The sequence below is a fragment of the Grus americana genome, chromosome 3, assembly GCF_028858705.1.
Source record: "Grus americana isolate bGruAme1 chromosome 3, bGruAme1.mat, whole genome shotgun sequence".
NCBI lineage: Eukaryota > Metazoa > Chordata > Aves > Gruiformes > Gruidae > Grus > Grus americana.
In genome coordinates, this window is record NC_072854.1 from 29939199 (window position 1) to 29954100 (window position 14902).

At 36.3% G+C, this 14902-nt stretch overlaps 1 protein-coding gene across 1 annotated transcript in view; it reads right to left on the bottom strand.

The window, feature by feature from the left end:
- EYS (eyes shut homolog) overlaps positions 1 to 14902 on the bottom strand; it is a 916770-nt gene that overhangs the window by 548531 nt on the left and 353337 nt on the right. The window contains exon 22 of the mRNA XM_054819879.1: positions 4907 to 5028. Within this exon, the coding sequence (XP_054675854.1) occupies positions 4907 to 5028 (122 nt within the window). The remainder of the gene's footprint in view (positions 1 to 4906; positions 5029 to 14902) is intronic.

Sequence of the window (14902 nt, forward strand, 5' to 3'; positions counted from 1 at the left end):
CTTACAGGACAGGATAAACAACAAAAGGGTTTAAATGACAAGCATTTAACACAGACAATATTTTTGTACATTATCAGTAATTTCTCACAAGTGCTTAAGGAACTTCAGCCTCATTTTAAAAGGTGACACTGGCATTTACCTACTTTTGTCTTTGGAGAAGTTAGTGAGAAAGGTGTTTCAGCGCCAGCCATGTCTGAAAAGAAAAAGCTAGCTCCTGGAGTTAGAGGCATACAAATAACATTACAAAACTATCTACAGTTTTTTACTGAGTACCCACATGTGACCCAGTCATAATGTTAGACAAAACTCAGATCTGTATCATGTGTAGCCAAAGAGCAGCACCACTGCACCCAAAAAAGGGTGCTCAGAAGCAGGCTAAAGAAACTGTACTTTGTATTTGTTCCAGACATAAGCACACTAAAATAGCGTAACTGGAGAAAATGAGTAAGCATTTCCTAATACTGTGACAACACTTACAGCATTTTGTAACACAACTGGGCTTAAATATATAAATAATATCTCTAACTGTGAAGGGGCAAGTGGAGACCTGTGATATAGCTGCACAAAAAGGGTGTAAGAAAACATGTGCCAGAAGGAAAATCTGAAGGATAAGAATGACCAGGCAGGAAAGATGTCTGTGTCTGCAAAGGTAAGTGAAACAAGAAGGGGTCCCCATTTCAAAAGTAAGATGTCAAGGGCAGGTAAGATCACAGTTTTCTTTTGGAGACGAGGCAGGAAGCACAAAATATTGATGATAATGAGGAAAGACAGGGAAAAAAGAAGACAGGCCACCGTGGTTCCTGGTTCCCTCACTGAAGAACTCTAAGGACTGACTACCTTGACCTCAGCAACTAAGAACTATCAACAGCCACAGTCAGCAGAGCTAACTAAACAGCATCATTTCCATAGTATTGCACTATTTTACAAATATAAATGACACATAAATATAGCTATATAATGAAAATACTATTAGCTTGTAAAGTTTCTAATGGTAAGGACTAATGGTGTTGTACATGCAATGATAATAATTAACAGTGATTAAGAATTAACCTTTGACAATGTGTAATGTTAATGAATATCAGCAATCCAGTAAAGAGTCATTCTGAAGTTTGGAAATTGCATAGTTTGTCAGTCTTTTTAAATAAAGATCACAGAGATCACGAATTTCCTAACTAATATATGCATCTATATATTCATTTGTAACAAACTTATCTTTAATGAAGTTACGATGAAAGCAATTTATACTTCATAGTAAAGTCACAAGGAGTAGAGATTCTGGATAGAGCTCTGGTGCTAAGGACTGGCACTGTTTGACTAACACAGTCAGCATCAGTCCCAATCAGTGAACAAAGATACTGTAAGGATGACTATTCTGTATTTCAGTTTTTAAAAAAGGAAAATGTTAAAAAAAAAGTAACAAAGAGGAGAAAGGATAAAATACAGGTATAAAAATAGAACTGGTCTTCAATTTACACAGAGATTATAAAATTGTATCTCAATGGATGGATTCAACCTGACAAAGGATAACTTTTCCCTACTGAAGCAAACATTAAAAGTGTTATAAAGAATATGAGACCAATAGCATAAGGAAATATACTTAAGTAAGCCTAATTTCCTGGTTAGTATGGAAAAGTCCATTGGTATATAAAAAGAAAGCAGCAACAACACACTTACTATCTTTATTCTTTGTAACAACCTCAACAATGAATACTGACAAAATGGCAAATAGCACGTATCTGTGGGATTCAATATGGATATACAGAAAGAATTGAGTATTTTGGAAAAACACTTGGTTAATTCTCCCAAGTTTTAATGTCATTATGATTACAGCCAAATTCCAAACTATTCTATGTCATTAGAAACACCTGTTCATCCATAAAACTACATTGCCTATTATTTTGCAGGAAGAGTTGAAGATATTTTCACTTTAAGTTTCCTTGTAAATTGGTACCAGTAAAGGAGACACAAGGGCTTTAATTAGGGTTTGATGTTATTAGGGCAAAACCTCAGAAGTATCAAGAGAGATGATACAATAGGATAGAGGAAAAATAGGGAATTCAGCTGATAATGGATGCATCTGTCTATAAATGTTCAGAGACAGAATTTGAGAGATTATGCTATCGTGAGAATTAGAGTGAGGTTCACAGGGTACTGGAAATATATGCATGAAACTATTCTGAATTCCGTTCTTTGCTGTGCCATGTGCCAAACTGAAAAGTGAGAAGGGAGAAAAAGAAATTTTTTAGTTTATCAGCTGAACAAAAATTAACTGGAATGAAACAGGAATTATGTAACAAATGCTTTACATTTAACAACTCAGCTTACCTACTGATTCAGTATCTATCTTATTTTACATTTCTTATTCTGATTTTTTAAAATAAAAATATGGAAACTGAGAAGGCTTTAATTAGTAATTATGGTTTGCATTATTCTTCTCATTACTACAGATTTAAAACTTGGTAAAAAATATTTGCTTTTGTATTATTTTCTTTTCTGGTTTTATTTTCCATTAAAAAAAAAAATTTTATGCTTTTGCACAATGAATTATCTAGTTTTTCAAGAACTGATGTTTTCAGATGGATTTGCAAATACTTAAGAGAAAGTAAACAAATGAGTATTATCAAAGGCATAAAAGAAAGCTGTGTTATCTCTCCTTTACATTAATTCAAGTGAGAAGTGATATCAAGTATCAGCAGTGGTGTGGCCAGCTTCAAAGAAATGCAGAAAATTCTGAGTATCACATCCAGCAGCTAAACTTACACCAGGAAAATAAACAGCACCAGAACATGGCCACACACAAGGAAATTGCGTTGTCTATCACTGTTGCATTCTCAAAACAGTTCCTGGCCTGACTTTCGTCCAGACCAACTAGTCCAGTCCAAAACAATGTCTAGGCACAGCTCAAGAACGCCAATGATCTTTTCTATTAGGCTGCTAGAATTCAGTTATCCTGTTCTAAGGACTATGTTTAATTTTAAAGATATGGCTGGACGTCCTCAGGATCAGACACTAGTTACTGTCACTGCTTAGCTACCATGAGATGAACACTTTGTCTTGTTGCTGCAGTTTTGAAAAGTATTAAAAAAGACAATAGAAACCAATACTTTTTTGATATTAACTGAGAGTAATTGTAAAAAAAAAAAAGTAGAATTTCTTTTAACATCTGTGAGTATAAACTAGGACAACTGAATGATTGAAATGAAATTGCTTCAGATCATGCAACAAAAACATTGGTGTAGACTCATTTCCCTGCTGGTTGCCAAATCTTCAACTCCCAGTTTCAACTACAGGTATCTCTGAAGCAGCTGGTTTTGTTTGGTTCATCATGGTAATTCAACCATACCTGTAATTTTCCTGCTGTGTTATGTCAACTAGGACAAATAGCTGTGAGGGAAAATATGTGTGGTGCTTACAGTTCAAACCAATTCTCTTGTAAACATTTTCTCTAACAGTTCGGTATTTGCCAAATCCAGAAAAAGTACTTTTTGAGCCTTTTTTTTTTCTCATTAAACAATAGGGAATCTAGTTGACGCAGCTATGAATAAAATCAGGAAAAGCCATGTTACCTTCTGCAATATATATAATGCTTCCAGAAGCTGAAAAAATAGGTAAAATGTAAGGACAGATAATGATACATGGTTGTAAAATATTCATGCACCTAGAATTGTCTTTCAGGATGGTGAAACTGTACATTTGCCTACACAACCATTAGATCACGTAAGAATTCAAACTGCCATAATGTAACTGCTAATCAGACATAAACAGTGTAACGTTATAGAATTATTTTTCATTAGTAGACTACAAACTACAAATGTCACAAAAATAAGAACTACAAAAATAAAAAAATCTTTAAAAAATTGTTTTATGTCCCAATAGACTTAAAAAAGTGAAAAAGGCAATTTAAAATAATTTAACAGATTTTTCTCAACCTCACTAGATTTTTTTTTTCTGTTTTTGTACTGGAAAAAATTATACCAAAATAGCACATCTAATACTAAATAAAAATGCAGTTCTAAGATAATGCAAATTATTTCAGTTAAATTCGGAACATAAACTAATGCAAAAAATTGTGTTATATATATAATTTAACTTTGTTAAACTTATCTTTGGCTATTTGGGGAATTGTTTGTCTGTTTTCAACTGTGGTAGGTTTTCTTTCTGATTATTGTCTGTATTACCAGGAATATAATCACTGCACAGCAACTAGACTGTGTACTGTGTACAGTCATTACACTGTGTTCTTTATGCAGCTACATCAGTATCTATTAAGAGCTTATATTCAGATACAGAAGGACTGTTCTAGTATTGACATCATAATATAGGTAAACCCTGGCTATAAATAACAGAAGCTGATTGCTAGATTGTTTAGAGTCCTTATGCTCATAATACTGAAACAAAATCGTTTTTAAATCATAAATGCACGCATGAAATCAAGATTGGCGTTTGAGTTAAAAATAATACAGGTAGTGTCAAATCCTCATGCCTTCTCACAGTGTGGTTGTAAATTTTAAATTACTATTTTGTTGTCATTTTAAGCCACAAGGTGGCAGCAATGATATAATCTCTTCATCTAAGATTGTACAACTATGTCCACTCCCACTACTTTTATAGCATCTCCTGAGCTTACAGGGCATATGTGACAGAAAGAGATCCTCTATTTTCTTTGACAAAATACAGTTCCAGATTACATTACTTGCTAAGTGTTTTGAATTGATGCTTTTTTTTTTACTTTTCCATCTACAATTAATTACATCTGCTGATTTCAAATGAATGTGCAATGAAGCAGTGTATCCATGACACAAGTTCTTCGTGTAACAACATTCCATTTGCCAAGCTGAGAAATAAAACAACTGGATGTGTAAGTCTGTCATTCCTAGAACATACAGTGAGAAGATGCAGTGCTTACCGATAGCTGTTGAAAAGATCCATGCAGGTGCCATTGTTTTTACAAGGCTCTGAATTACATTCATTTGATTCATATTCACAAAATGTTCCTTCCCATCCAGGCAAGCAAACACATTGGTATCTCTGTAATGTATTAAGTAAAATAAATAATCTGTTACTTTTTGGATTTTTAATACAACAGGTATAACTACTCATTGTTGTGCACTTTTTGTCTTCTAACAGGTGCTTCACCATTTCAAAACTAAACTTGACATTTTTATAAATTTATCAATAGTTTGACTTACTAATATGATGAAAAAAAGAGGTTATGAGGTAGGTATGCAACACTATTTATCATCTACCTTTTTGGTAAAATCAACTTGTGTACCCCAAATCCTTTTCATCTCTTCCTCCCTCCTCCAAGTTTTTCTAATGAAAGATATTATCTTTTCTGTAAAATTACTTTTCTTAGATATTACACTGACATGCCTATAATACAGGTATTTACAATCATCTCAGTTGTACTGTTCAGCATGCAACCCAAACAGAACTCAATATAAAATAATTTATTATGGAAATTCTCAGGATTATATAGCTATCCAATTTAACACCTTTAATATGAAATTGTGCGTGAGTATCTTAATAAAGCAGTACTAGACAACTCATGACACGAGAAATACTTTCTCCTATAGAGTGTATTAGATAGAATACAGGGTGTATTAGGTAGCAAGTAATCCAGACAGCATAAATACAAGTCTTCTAGCTCTATGGTGACTGCATTAAATACATTAATGATCAGGTGTTGCGAGTGATAAATTCTTGACTGCTTAAACTAAATAAAACTTCAGCAGTGTGTATATCCATCTTAAAATGGCGGGTATTACCAGACATTTTTCATTACACTGCAAAGCTATTATACCAAATTGTAACCACACTCCAGTATTATCTCCAGCTTCAAAATTATCCAGTATCTGCACGCAATGGGTTTTTTGACAGGGTCTCACAGAAGTGAAAAGCATAAAGCATCTTTTTCCTATGTTCTACTAAAAAAAAAGTAAGCATCTGCTGAATTGATTCTTAATTAGACAAGGGCAGCAATGCAAACACTTCCATTCAGGAGAAGTTTTAATTGCTTCTTTTGTAACATGTTTGCTTCTAACAAGGCTTCTTTCTACCAAAAGTTAGGAAACCCTTTAATGGTAAGCATGACTAATGTAAATTATTTCATTACTTGCTAAACATTGCAACAGCCTTCAGGGTAGATTTTAAAGCCTATTAAAATCCATGTAAATTGGAAGCCATTAACAGACAGCAAAAACAGTTTAGGAGGTTTTTTTTAAACTTGAGTGCGTAAATAAACTGTCATAGCATGATGATCAAATGTGTCAGCATTGTGGTATCTACAGGTGCTTACTGTCTGCAAATCATATTGTAGCATTTTAGCTGTTTTGTTACTGAATCTGCACTGTGGAAACAGTACAGCAGCAGTAAAGAGAAGTGATTTCATTTTCTAATACAGTTTAAAAATATAATAAGCATCAGAACTCTGAAGGAAATGCATATTGGGCAATTGTCCCAGACCTTTTTATGTTGACACTCTTACCCTCTCCTGCCAAATTAAAAGCTTTGAGTAAAATACTGGATATTGTTCCAAAATATTGGAACAATGTTAACAAAACAAAGAAGAAAGGACATTAATGGTTTAAAGTCAAGCTCTGTATGATTGTCTTGAGGTGTCATATAGTGTGGAACTGCTCCACTGATTCCAGTACTTAAATTATTTACATGTATATTCCACTACAGTTGGTCAAATCAACTTTTGCGCCAACCAATTTGTACACAGCGTATTTGTGATTCATATTTTTCTGAACTGCATTGTATTTATTTTGTGCTCATGCTGACTAACAAGTTGCTATGCCTACTTGGGACACACCCATGATTTCTGTAACATGGATTTTCTGAACTCACTGAAATATATTTTAAGAGCCAGAAAATAAAATTCGACGGTACCTTTCTCAGTTAAGATAGGGCATTTTGACAAAAACGAAATGTCAGTAACATTTACAAAGAAAAGTAAGACAAAAGAAAAATAACTCCCTGAAAGCATGTTGGACACTCAAGATGAGCTCAGTATATACTGATAAGTCAACTACATATTCTAGTCAAAAAAAGAAAGTAACATTTTGTCCTCTGTGTTTTACATTGGCAAGGCTATTCCATGCAACTAAATACAATTTGCAACCTGTGGACTCCATCTGTTAAAAACAAAAAACCAAGAAAAGAACAAAAGAGCTTAGTTTACAGTTTACTGTTACTGCTCTGTACTCCTGAACTCAGGCTCAAGAATTGCAAAATATTCTCAATGAGGAGAGCATAAAATTGGCAGCATAAGTCCAAGAAGTGGGAGATCAAAGGTTAATATAGGAGACAAAAAGATTTTGTTAAAATATATTGTATTTTTAAAATAAAATACTGAGAGATGAACTTGGAAAGAGAAAATAAGTTTCTGGGAGTTGTGCCGAGGAAAGAAAAAAGAAAATACATTGAGACAAATTACATTACTAGCCCACATGTTAATGTTTTCTATTACATCACAGCCATGCCCAAATTAATTGGAATTTTTTTCTGAGATTCCCTCAATTCTCTGCATATTTATCAGTACCATGAAAAGAAGTGTTAGAATGCAAAAAAAAAAAAAAGATGCTACAAACACAAAAGGCAAAAATGGGGACTACTAATCCATAGCCATAAGTAACTAGACATCTCTTAAAAACTGTTCTATTGTCAGCCTGTTTTTACATAAACCAGTAATGTGACATAATGACTTACTTCCAAAAAACTCTTCCAGCAATGGACTAAAAAAATAAGAAGTGAAAGGTGGCTGCCAACAGTTTTGTTTAGAAAGCAGCAGTATTTTTTCCGGTCTCACTAAAACCATCTATCAATCAGTTACTGAAATTCTATGCTTTGCAGATTTCTCCTAACAGGATTGTCACATCAAGCACAAAACATTACTCACATATACATGTAACATGCATAGGTGAAGTATATGTAAACTAAAATATCTATTATTTCATCTCTGTGTAGATTTACAATAACTGAAGGTGCCATGTTATAATAAATTATATGTAAGTATAGGTACATAAAAAAGGTATTGATAGATAACAGATTTTGCAAAGAAGGACCTGGGGGTCCTAGCGGACACCAAGTTGAACATGAGCCAGCAATGTGCCCTTGCAGCAGAAAGACCAAGGTACCCTGGGCTGCATTAGGAGCAGCTTTGCCAGCAGGTCAAGGGAGGTGACCCTTACCCTCTGCTCAGCACTAGAGAGGCCACACCTGGAGTGCTGGGTCAGTTCGGGGCTCCCCAGCAGAGGAGACATGTAGCTACTGGAGAGAGTCCAGCGAAGGGCCGCTAACATTATCAGGAGACTGGCACATCTCTCATATCAGGAAAGGCTGAGAGAGGTGGGACTGTCAGTCAGGACACTGTATACACTGAACAATATAAAATGACAGGAAGCTGCGTAGTGGAAAGTATGCAGTGAACCAAGGAAGAGACTGGAGGAATAGGATTTGACACCTATTACGTATTTCTTCCCCTTTCTTTATTGTAATTATTACTATCAATGGTAGACAGATGAAAATACATGGTACCTTTCAGTTCCTCCAAACCATCTTTTGCTTGTCCTCTAAAGAACGCAATAAATCATAAATAACACCATCATTATTCCTTGCACATAGCTTTCCCTTCTATAATGTATAGCACAGTATTTATAAGAAAGGTGGGTTTTACCAGCTATACACAGGGTCAAAAACTGTATTTTTTTTATCTCCTGGCATACATACCCAGAACCACATATGCACACTAGCACGTCTTTATCCAATTAACCGTGTGTGCGGTAAGGAAGTGTTACTTAAGAGTATTTGCATATTTTCCCTTCTCCAACACTGTAAATGAAGAATTCATCTTATTTCCTTAAGCCCTAGTCAACGTTACTTTACTGGAAAACGGCAACTGAACATCTGGCAAATAGAAACTACAATGAAAAAGGTTCATCACACACAACAAGGATCTGAATTATGAACATGGTAAATCTTCAAGCATGTGTAAGTTGAGCAGAATTTTTACCATACGGATATATACTGCAGGTACTTTTGCCTTGTGTAGAGCAAAATTTGAATGGAAGTAATTTCATTTTTAAAGATATTAAGGAGTTAGGGCATTTTTGGGGGGTGGACAAAAAATACCTTGCTTGGAAACAGAAACACACAAAAGGAAATGTAAAAAAATCTCCCTTTATTCCAGGTGCTTCAAGTACTTCTGCCAGACCACACTTCTTATGGTGCAACTCTTTTTTCCAGGAAGGCCAAACAGGATGAGCATATCATAAGACTTATCATTGGCACATAACGGGAGATATACTCCAGCAAGAAACTCCAGGTTTGCTTTGAGGTTTCTTTTCTCCTGAAAAATTATGGGTTTTTTGCCTCTACACAGAACTTTTAATCACAAAATTCTGTTCTGTTAGAAGCAGGGCTTTTTCCTACAGAAAACCTTCATGCAACTTAATTTTGTTAGTGCTAACAGCAGTTCATTTAACCTTGTGAAATAAATGTGAACATAAAAATGTAAGCATCTGTGAAATCATATTTGCAATTGCTCTAAACCATATTGAGTTTCTAACATTATTTAAGCAGCCTTTTTTGTTAATGTAAGTCTTTTCTGAGTTGCTACTTTAAGGCTTTTATTATTGATTTAACCATTTACATAACCATACATATTCCCTAACAAAACTACATTATTCCCATTTTTCATTATGACATTGTTTTCATTATGCAAGTCTGTTTGCATTTATATCTTAAATAAGGAAGATTTAAAAAAAAAAAAGTAGTTAAAAACAGCATACCTGTTCATCTTCTGTTGGTTTAATACTTAATCTTCTACTAAAGAAAAGCAAGCTAAACCAAAATCTACACAGAATGAAGTCCCAGCAACTGCACTACCTCTCAGTCTTCTTGTAATGAGCTATTTACCTGTTCTTTACAGCATGTTGGAACAGTGAATGTATTAATAATGTTGTTCCACAAGCAAAAGAATATTGACTTCTGAGGCATGAAGAAAATCTGCAATTGGCTGTTTTTCCTAGTCTGAAAGACATATGTGGCTTGCTCTCATATTAGTTAATAATTCCCTAATAGGTAAGAGTCAGCTTGCCTAACTCAAGGCAAAGAAACACTTTTTGGGGTTAAGTGCCATGAGGTTTACAATATGATTATTAATACTGATATTAATCGAACAATTATAATAGCAACATGAAAGACTAAGGTGAAAAAAATATGAAACATGGATTTGGAAGTGTAGAAAAACTACAATAAAAAGTCTAATTTCTAAACAGTGCTACAACTGACTGGTTCTGATAAAACCACTATTTAAAAATCACCAAAATCAGTTACTGAATTTTATTATTAGAATCATTAGCTGTTATATTCTTATGTGTTACTTTATCAGAAAAAAGGTTTTTTTCTATTTCACTCTTGCTACATAAGTTACAAAGCCTATGTGATTTTTGCGCTAAGCACTGCAAAATGTGAAATACTATGATAAATAAGTACTAGCTATCTACAAAAGCTGAGATAGTATTATGTTTTTCAAAAGCTTATCTACTCTCTATTTTTATTCATATATCCTTCCCTAAACAGTTTGACATTAAAAAGGCTGACCACTATATTTATTTGTCCTTCCAAACCTACTTATATTCTAATAATCCTAAATTATTATAAATTATATATTATCTAGAATCATAGAATAGAATCTTTAAGGTTGGAAAAGACCTCTAAGATCATCAAGTCCAACCATCAACCCAACACCACCATGTCTACTAAACCATGTCCCAAAGTGCCACGTCTACATGTTATTTGAACACCCTCAGGGATGGTGACTCCACCACCTCTCTGGGCAGCCTGTTCCAGTGACTGACAATGCGTTAGGTGAAGAAATTTTTCCTAATATCCAATCTAAACCTCCCCTGACGCAACTTGAGACCATGTCCTCTTGTCCTTTTGCTAGATACTTAGGAGAAGAGACCAACACCTACCTCACTACAACCTCCTTTGAGGTAGCTGTAGAGAGCAATAAGGTCTCCCCTCAGCCTCCTTTTCTCCAGGCTAAACAATCCCAGTTTCCTCAGCTGCTCCTCGTAAGACTTGTGCTCCAGACCCTTCACCAGTTTCATTGCCCTTCTCTGGACACGCTCCAGCACCTCAACGTCCTTCTTGTAGTAAGGGGCCCAAAACTGAACACAGTATTCGAGGTGCGGCCTCACCAAAACCGAGTACGGGGGGACAATCACTTCCCTAGTCCTGCTGGCCATGCTATTTCTGATACAACCAGGATGTTGCTGGCCTTCTTGGCCACCTGGGCACACTGCTGGCAACTGCTGGCTCATGTTCAGCCAGCTGTCAACCAGCACCCCCAGGTCCTTCTCCACCAGGCAGCTCTCCAGCCACTCTTCCCAAAGCCAGTAGCTTTGCATGGGGTTGTTGCGACCCAAGTGCAGGACCTGGCACTGAGCCTTCTTAAACCTCATACAGTTGGCCTCAGCCCATCAATCAAGCTTGTCCAGATCCCTCTGCAGAGCCTTCCTATCCTGGAGCAGATCAACACTCCTGCCCTATCTGGTGTCATCTGCAAACTTACTGAGGGCGCACTCAATCCCCTCATCCTGATCATTGATAAAGAGATGAAACAAGACTGGCCCCAAGACTGAGCCCTGGGGAACACCACTTGTGACCAGCCACCAAGTGGATTTAACTCCATTCACCACAACTCTCTGGGCTTGGCCTTCCAGCCAGTTTTTTACCCAGCAAAGAGTGCACCTGTCTAAGCCATGAGCTGCCAGCTTCTCTAGGAGAATGCTGTGGGAAGATAGCATCGAAGGCTTTACTAAAGTCCAGGTAGATAACATCCACAGACTTTCCCTCATCCACTAGGTGGGTCACCTGTTCATAGAAGGAGATCAGGTTGGTCAAGCAGGACCTGCCTTTCATGAACCCATGCTGACTAGGCCTGACGCCCTGGTTGTCCTGCACCTGCCTGATGAGCGCACTCAAGATGAACTGCTCCATTATCTTCCCCGCGGTCAAGCTGACAGGCCTGTAGTTCCCTGGATCCTCCTTCCGGCCCTTCTTGTAGATGGGCGGCACATTGGCAAGATTCCAGTCGTCTGGGACCTCCCCTGTTAACCAGGACTGTTGATAAATGTTGGAGAGTGGCTTGGTAAGCTCCTCTGCCAGCTCCCTCAATACTCTCGGGTGGATCCCATCCGGCCCCATAGACTTGTGAGTGTCCAGGTGGTGTAGCAGGTCATTAACTGCTTCCTCCTGAATTATGGGGGGGTTATTTTGCTCTCCATCCCTGTCTTCCAGCTCAGGGGGCTGAATGCCCTGCGGACAACTGGTCTGACTATTAAAGACTGAGGCAAAGAAGGCATTAAGTACCTCAGCCTTTTCCCCATCCTTGGTTGCCATGTTCCCCTTCGCATCCAATAAAGGATGGAGATTCTCCTTAGCTCTTTTTTTGTTGTTAATGTATTTGTAAAAACATTTTTTGTTATCCTTTACAACAGTGGCCAGATTCAGTTCTAGCTGGGCTTTTACCTTCCTAATTTTATCTCTGCATGACCTAACAAGATCCCTGTATTCTTCTTGAGATGCCTGCCCCTTCTTCCAAGAGTGGTAGACTCTCCTTTTTTTTCTCCTGAGTCCCAGCCAAAGATCCCTGTTCAGCCAGGCCAGTCGTCTTCCCCGCTGGTTCGTCTGACGGCATATGGGGATGGCTTGCTTCTGCGCCTTTAAGACTTTCTTCTTTAAGAATGCCCAGCCTTCCTGGACCCCTTTGCCCTTCAGGACTGTCTCCCAAGGGACTCTCTCAACCATCGGATAGCAAGGAAAAAAAATTCTTTTATTTAAATTTTAAGCAAGGCTTACAGGAGAAATAAAGAACATTTTTAATTTGCTTATCTCTCCAACCTTTTAAATAATGAATCAGTTAAATTAGCAAGAAGCAGCATATTTAAAAGAGCTAGTACAGGCAAAGTTTGATGAGCTGTAATGAGTTTTGCCTTATATTGTAATATTTCTATATCTGTTTATATTAAATGCATTTAGTACATATGTGCAAAAAGTATGATTTTTATCTTATTTCAATAGCATACCAGTAGTAAAGATAAGTTTACATTTTCATTCAATGTGGGCTCCAGCTTAAAATATGGCTGGTATCTAGACATGCTGCATATTTATAACTCTAACTGCACCGTACTGTAATTTGTGACCACAAGGAAAATGATCTTAAATGGGAATACTAGTTATTTGCACTGCATGTCTTTATACACTACCATTTCATAAAATGGTAGCTTTGCTAATAAATTCATAATCATCGCTGCTTTTGATATTCATCATTTTAAAGTGAACATTTATAAAAATACATTACTTTGCTGAAAGTTTAGTGCTCTTAGAATTAAATCATGACTAATGCTAGCAACAGACTTCTCTCCAAATTATTTTAGATTTCATGTTTCTATTGAAAAGAAATGCTGGCCTGTGCCTTTAGAATTTAATCAATTATTTCCATCACTGTTTAGGTATGGCAGTTCTCACAGTCCAAGAGAAATCTTGCTGGGGCTAGTTTTCTCTGGAGATTTATCCACAACATGCTGAGGCATACAAACATGCAAAATGGCTTTTACTTGTATCAACACAGGTCTTCCATTTGAGCATGGCCAATATTAAACATCCTGTCTTAGGTTTAGAGAAAAAGGAAAAATACTCAGTAAGAAATCCATGCCTCTGTAATCTTGTATTTTTCTAGTTATTTTAAAATGTTATTCTAGGAGACACTACAAGAAATATGAGCATTAGAAGACCCTAAGAAGGATTTAAGAACAATCATTAAAATAAACAACTGTGACAGTCACAGTGTTTAAAAATTGTTGATGCCAATTGGGAATGATTCTTCTTCAGAAAGCTGACGGATTTGCGGGGGAAAAAAAGTTGAGGGTTTTTTGACTGTTTTTAGAATTGTAATTCTAAGTATGGGCCCAATCTGACCAGACTAGCAGTAATTTTATGACAACAAACCAAAGTCAGTTTGAGATCTCTTACGTAATTAATAATCGGTGATAGATTACTTTTTGTGTCTATTCCTTGATCTCTCCCATTTATTCTGTTTATACCCTTCTTTCCTTCCTCTCCTAGAGAACTTACTACGAAATGTGTCAAAGAAATCACCTTCAACATGACAGGTACTGAAAACCACAGGAAAACTAATGAAAAACAACAGCCTTAAGTTGTTTGTGCAAAATAAACCAAATAACTAGTCCAGCTAGTGACAGACATTTGAGTATCAGCCTTTGATCAGTGTATCTGGTTTGATGTTTAGCTCAATTGTTCAATGAATAGTGAAAGGTCATATAGACACATTCCTGCTAAGCAGAAGTACTGACAGGAACGTGACCCACCTAAAAGATGGTCCAGAGCTTTTTACCTAGATCTCAGGTAACTCCATAGCTCTCCTGTTACCTGTGGGATTCCAAAGGAATAGTCTAGGTACTGACAGCCAGAAATAATATTTTGCTTCTGAATTTCAAACCTGGTGTTGCTGCTGGTAGCTTTTTAAATCAAGTAAGAAAAAGCAGTAGAGTAATTACTGTTTTCCATAAAACAAAGCTATCTGGTACTTTAACATAATAGCTGATTCAAGTTTAGATTTTAAGCATATGACCATTATCACATCTGTACACTTCAAATACCACAAAATGTCATTTTTGCCCACCGCAGGCTCAAAAGCAGGGCAGAGTTAAAGAAACAGGCTGTTCTGAAAACATGTCAACCCAAATGTTCTTAGAAGCACCCAGACATTCACAGAATTATTTGATGTCAAGTTTCCTCTTTTGAACTTTCACTCATCCCCACTTTAAATTTATATAACATTTCAGTATAATAAATCACATTACAAATT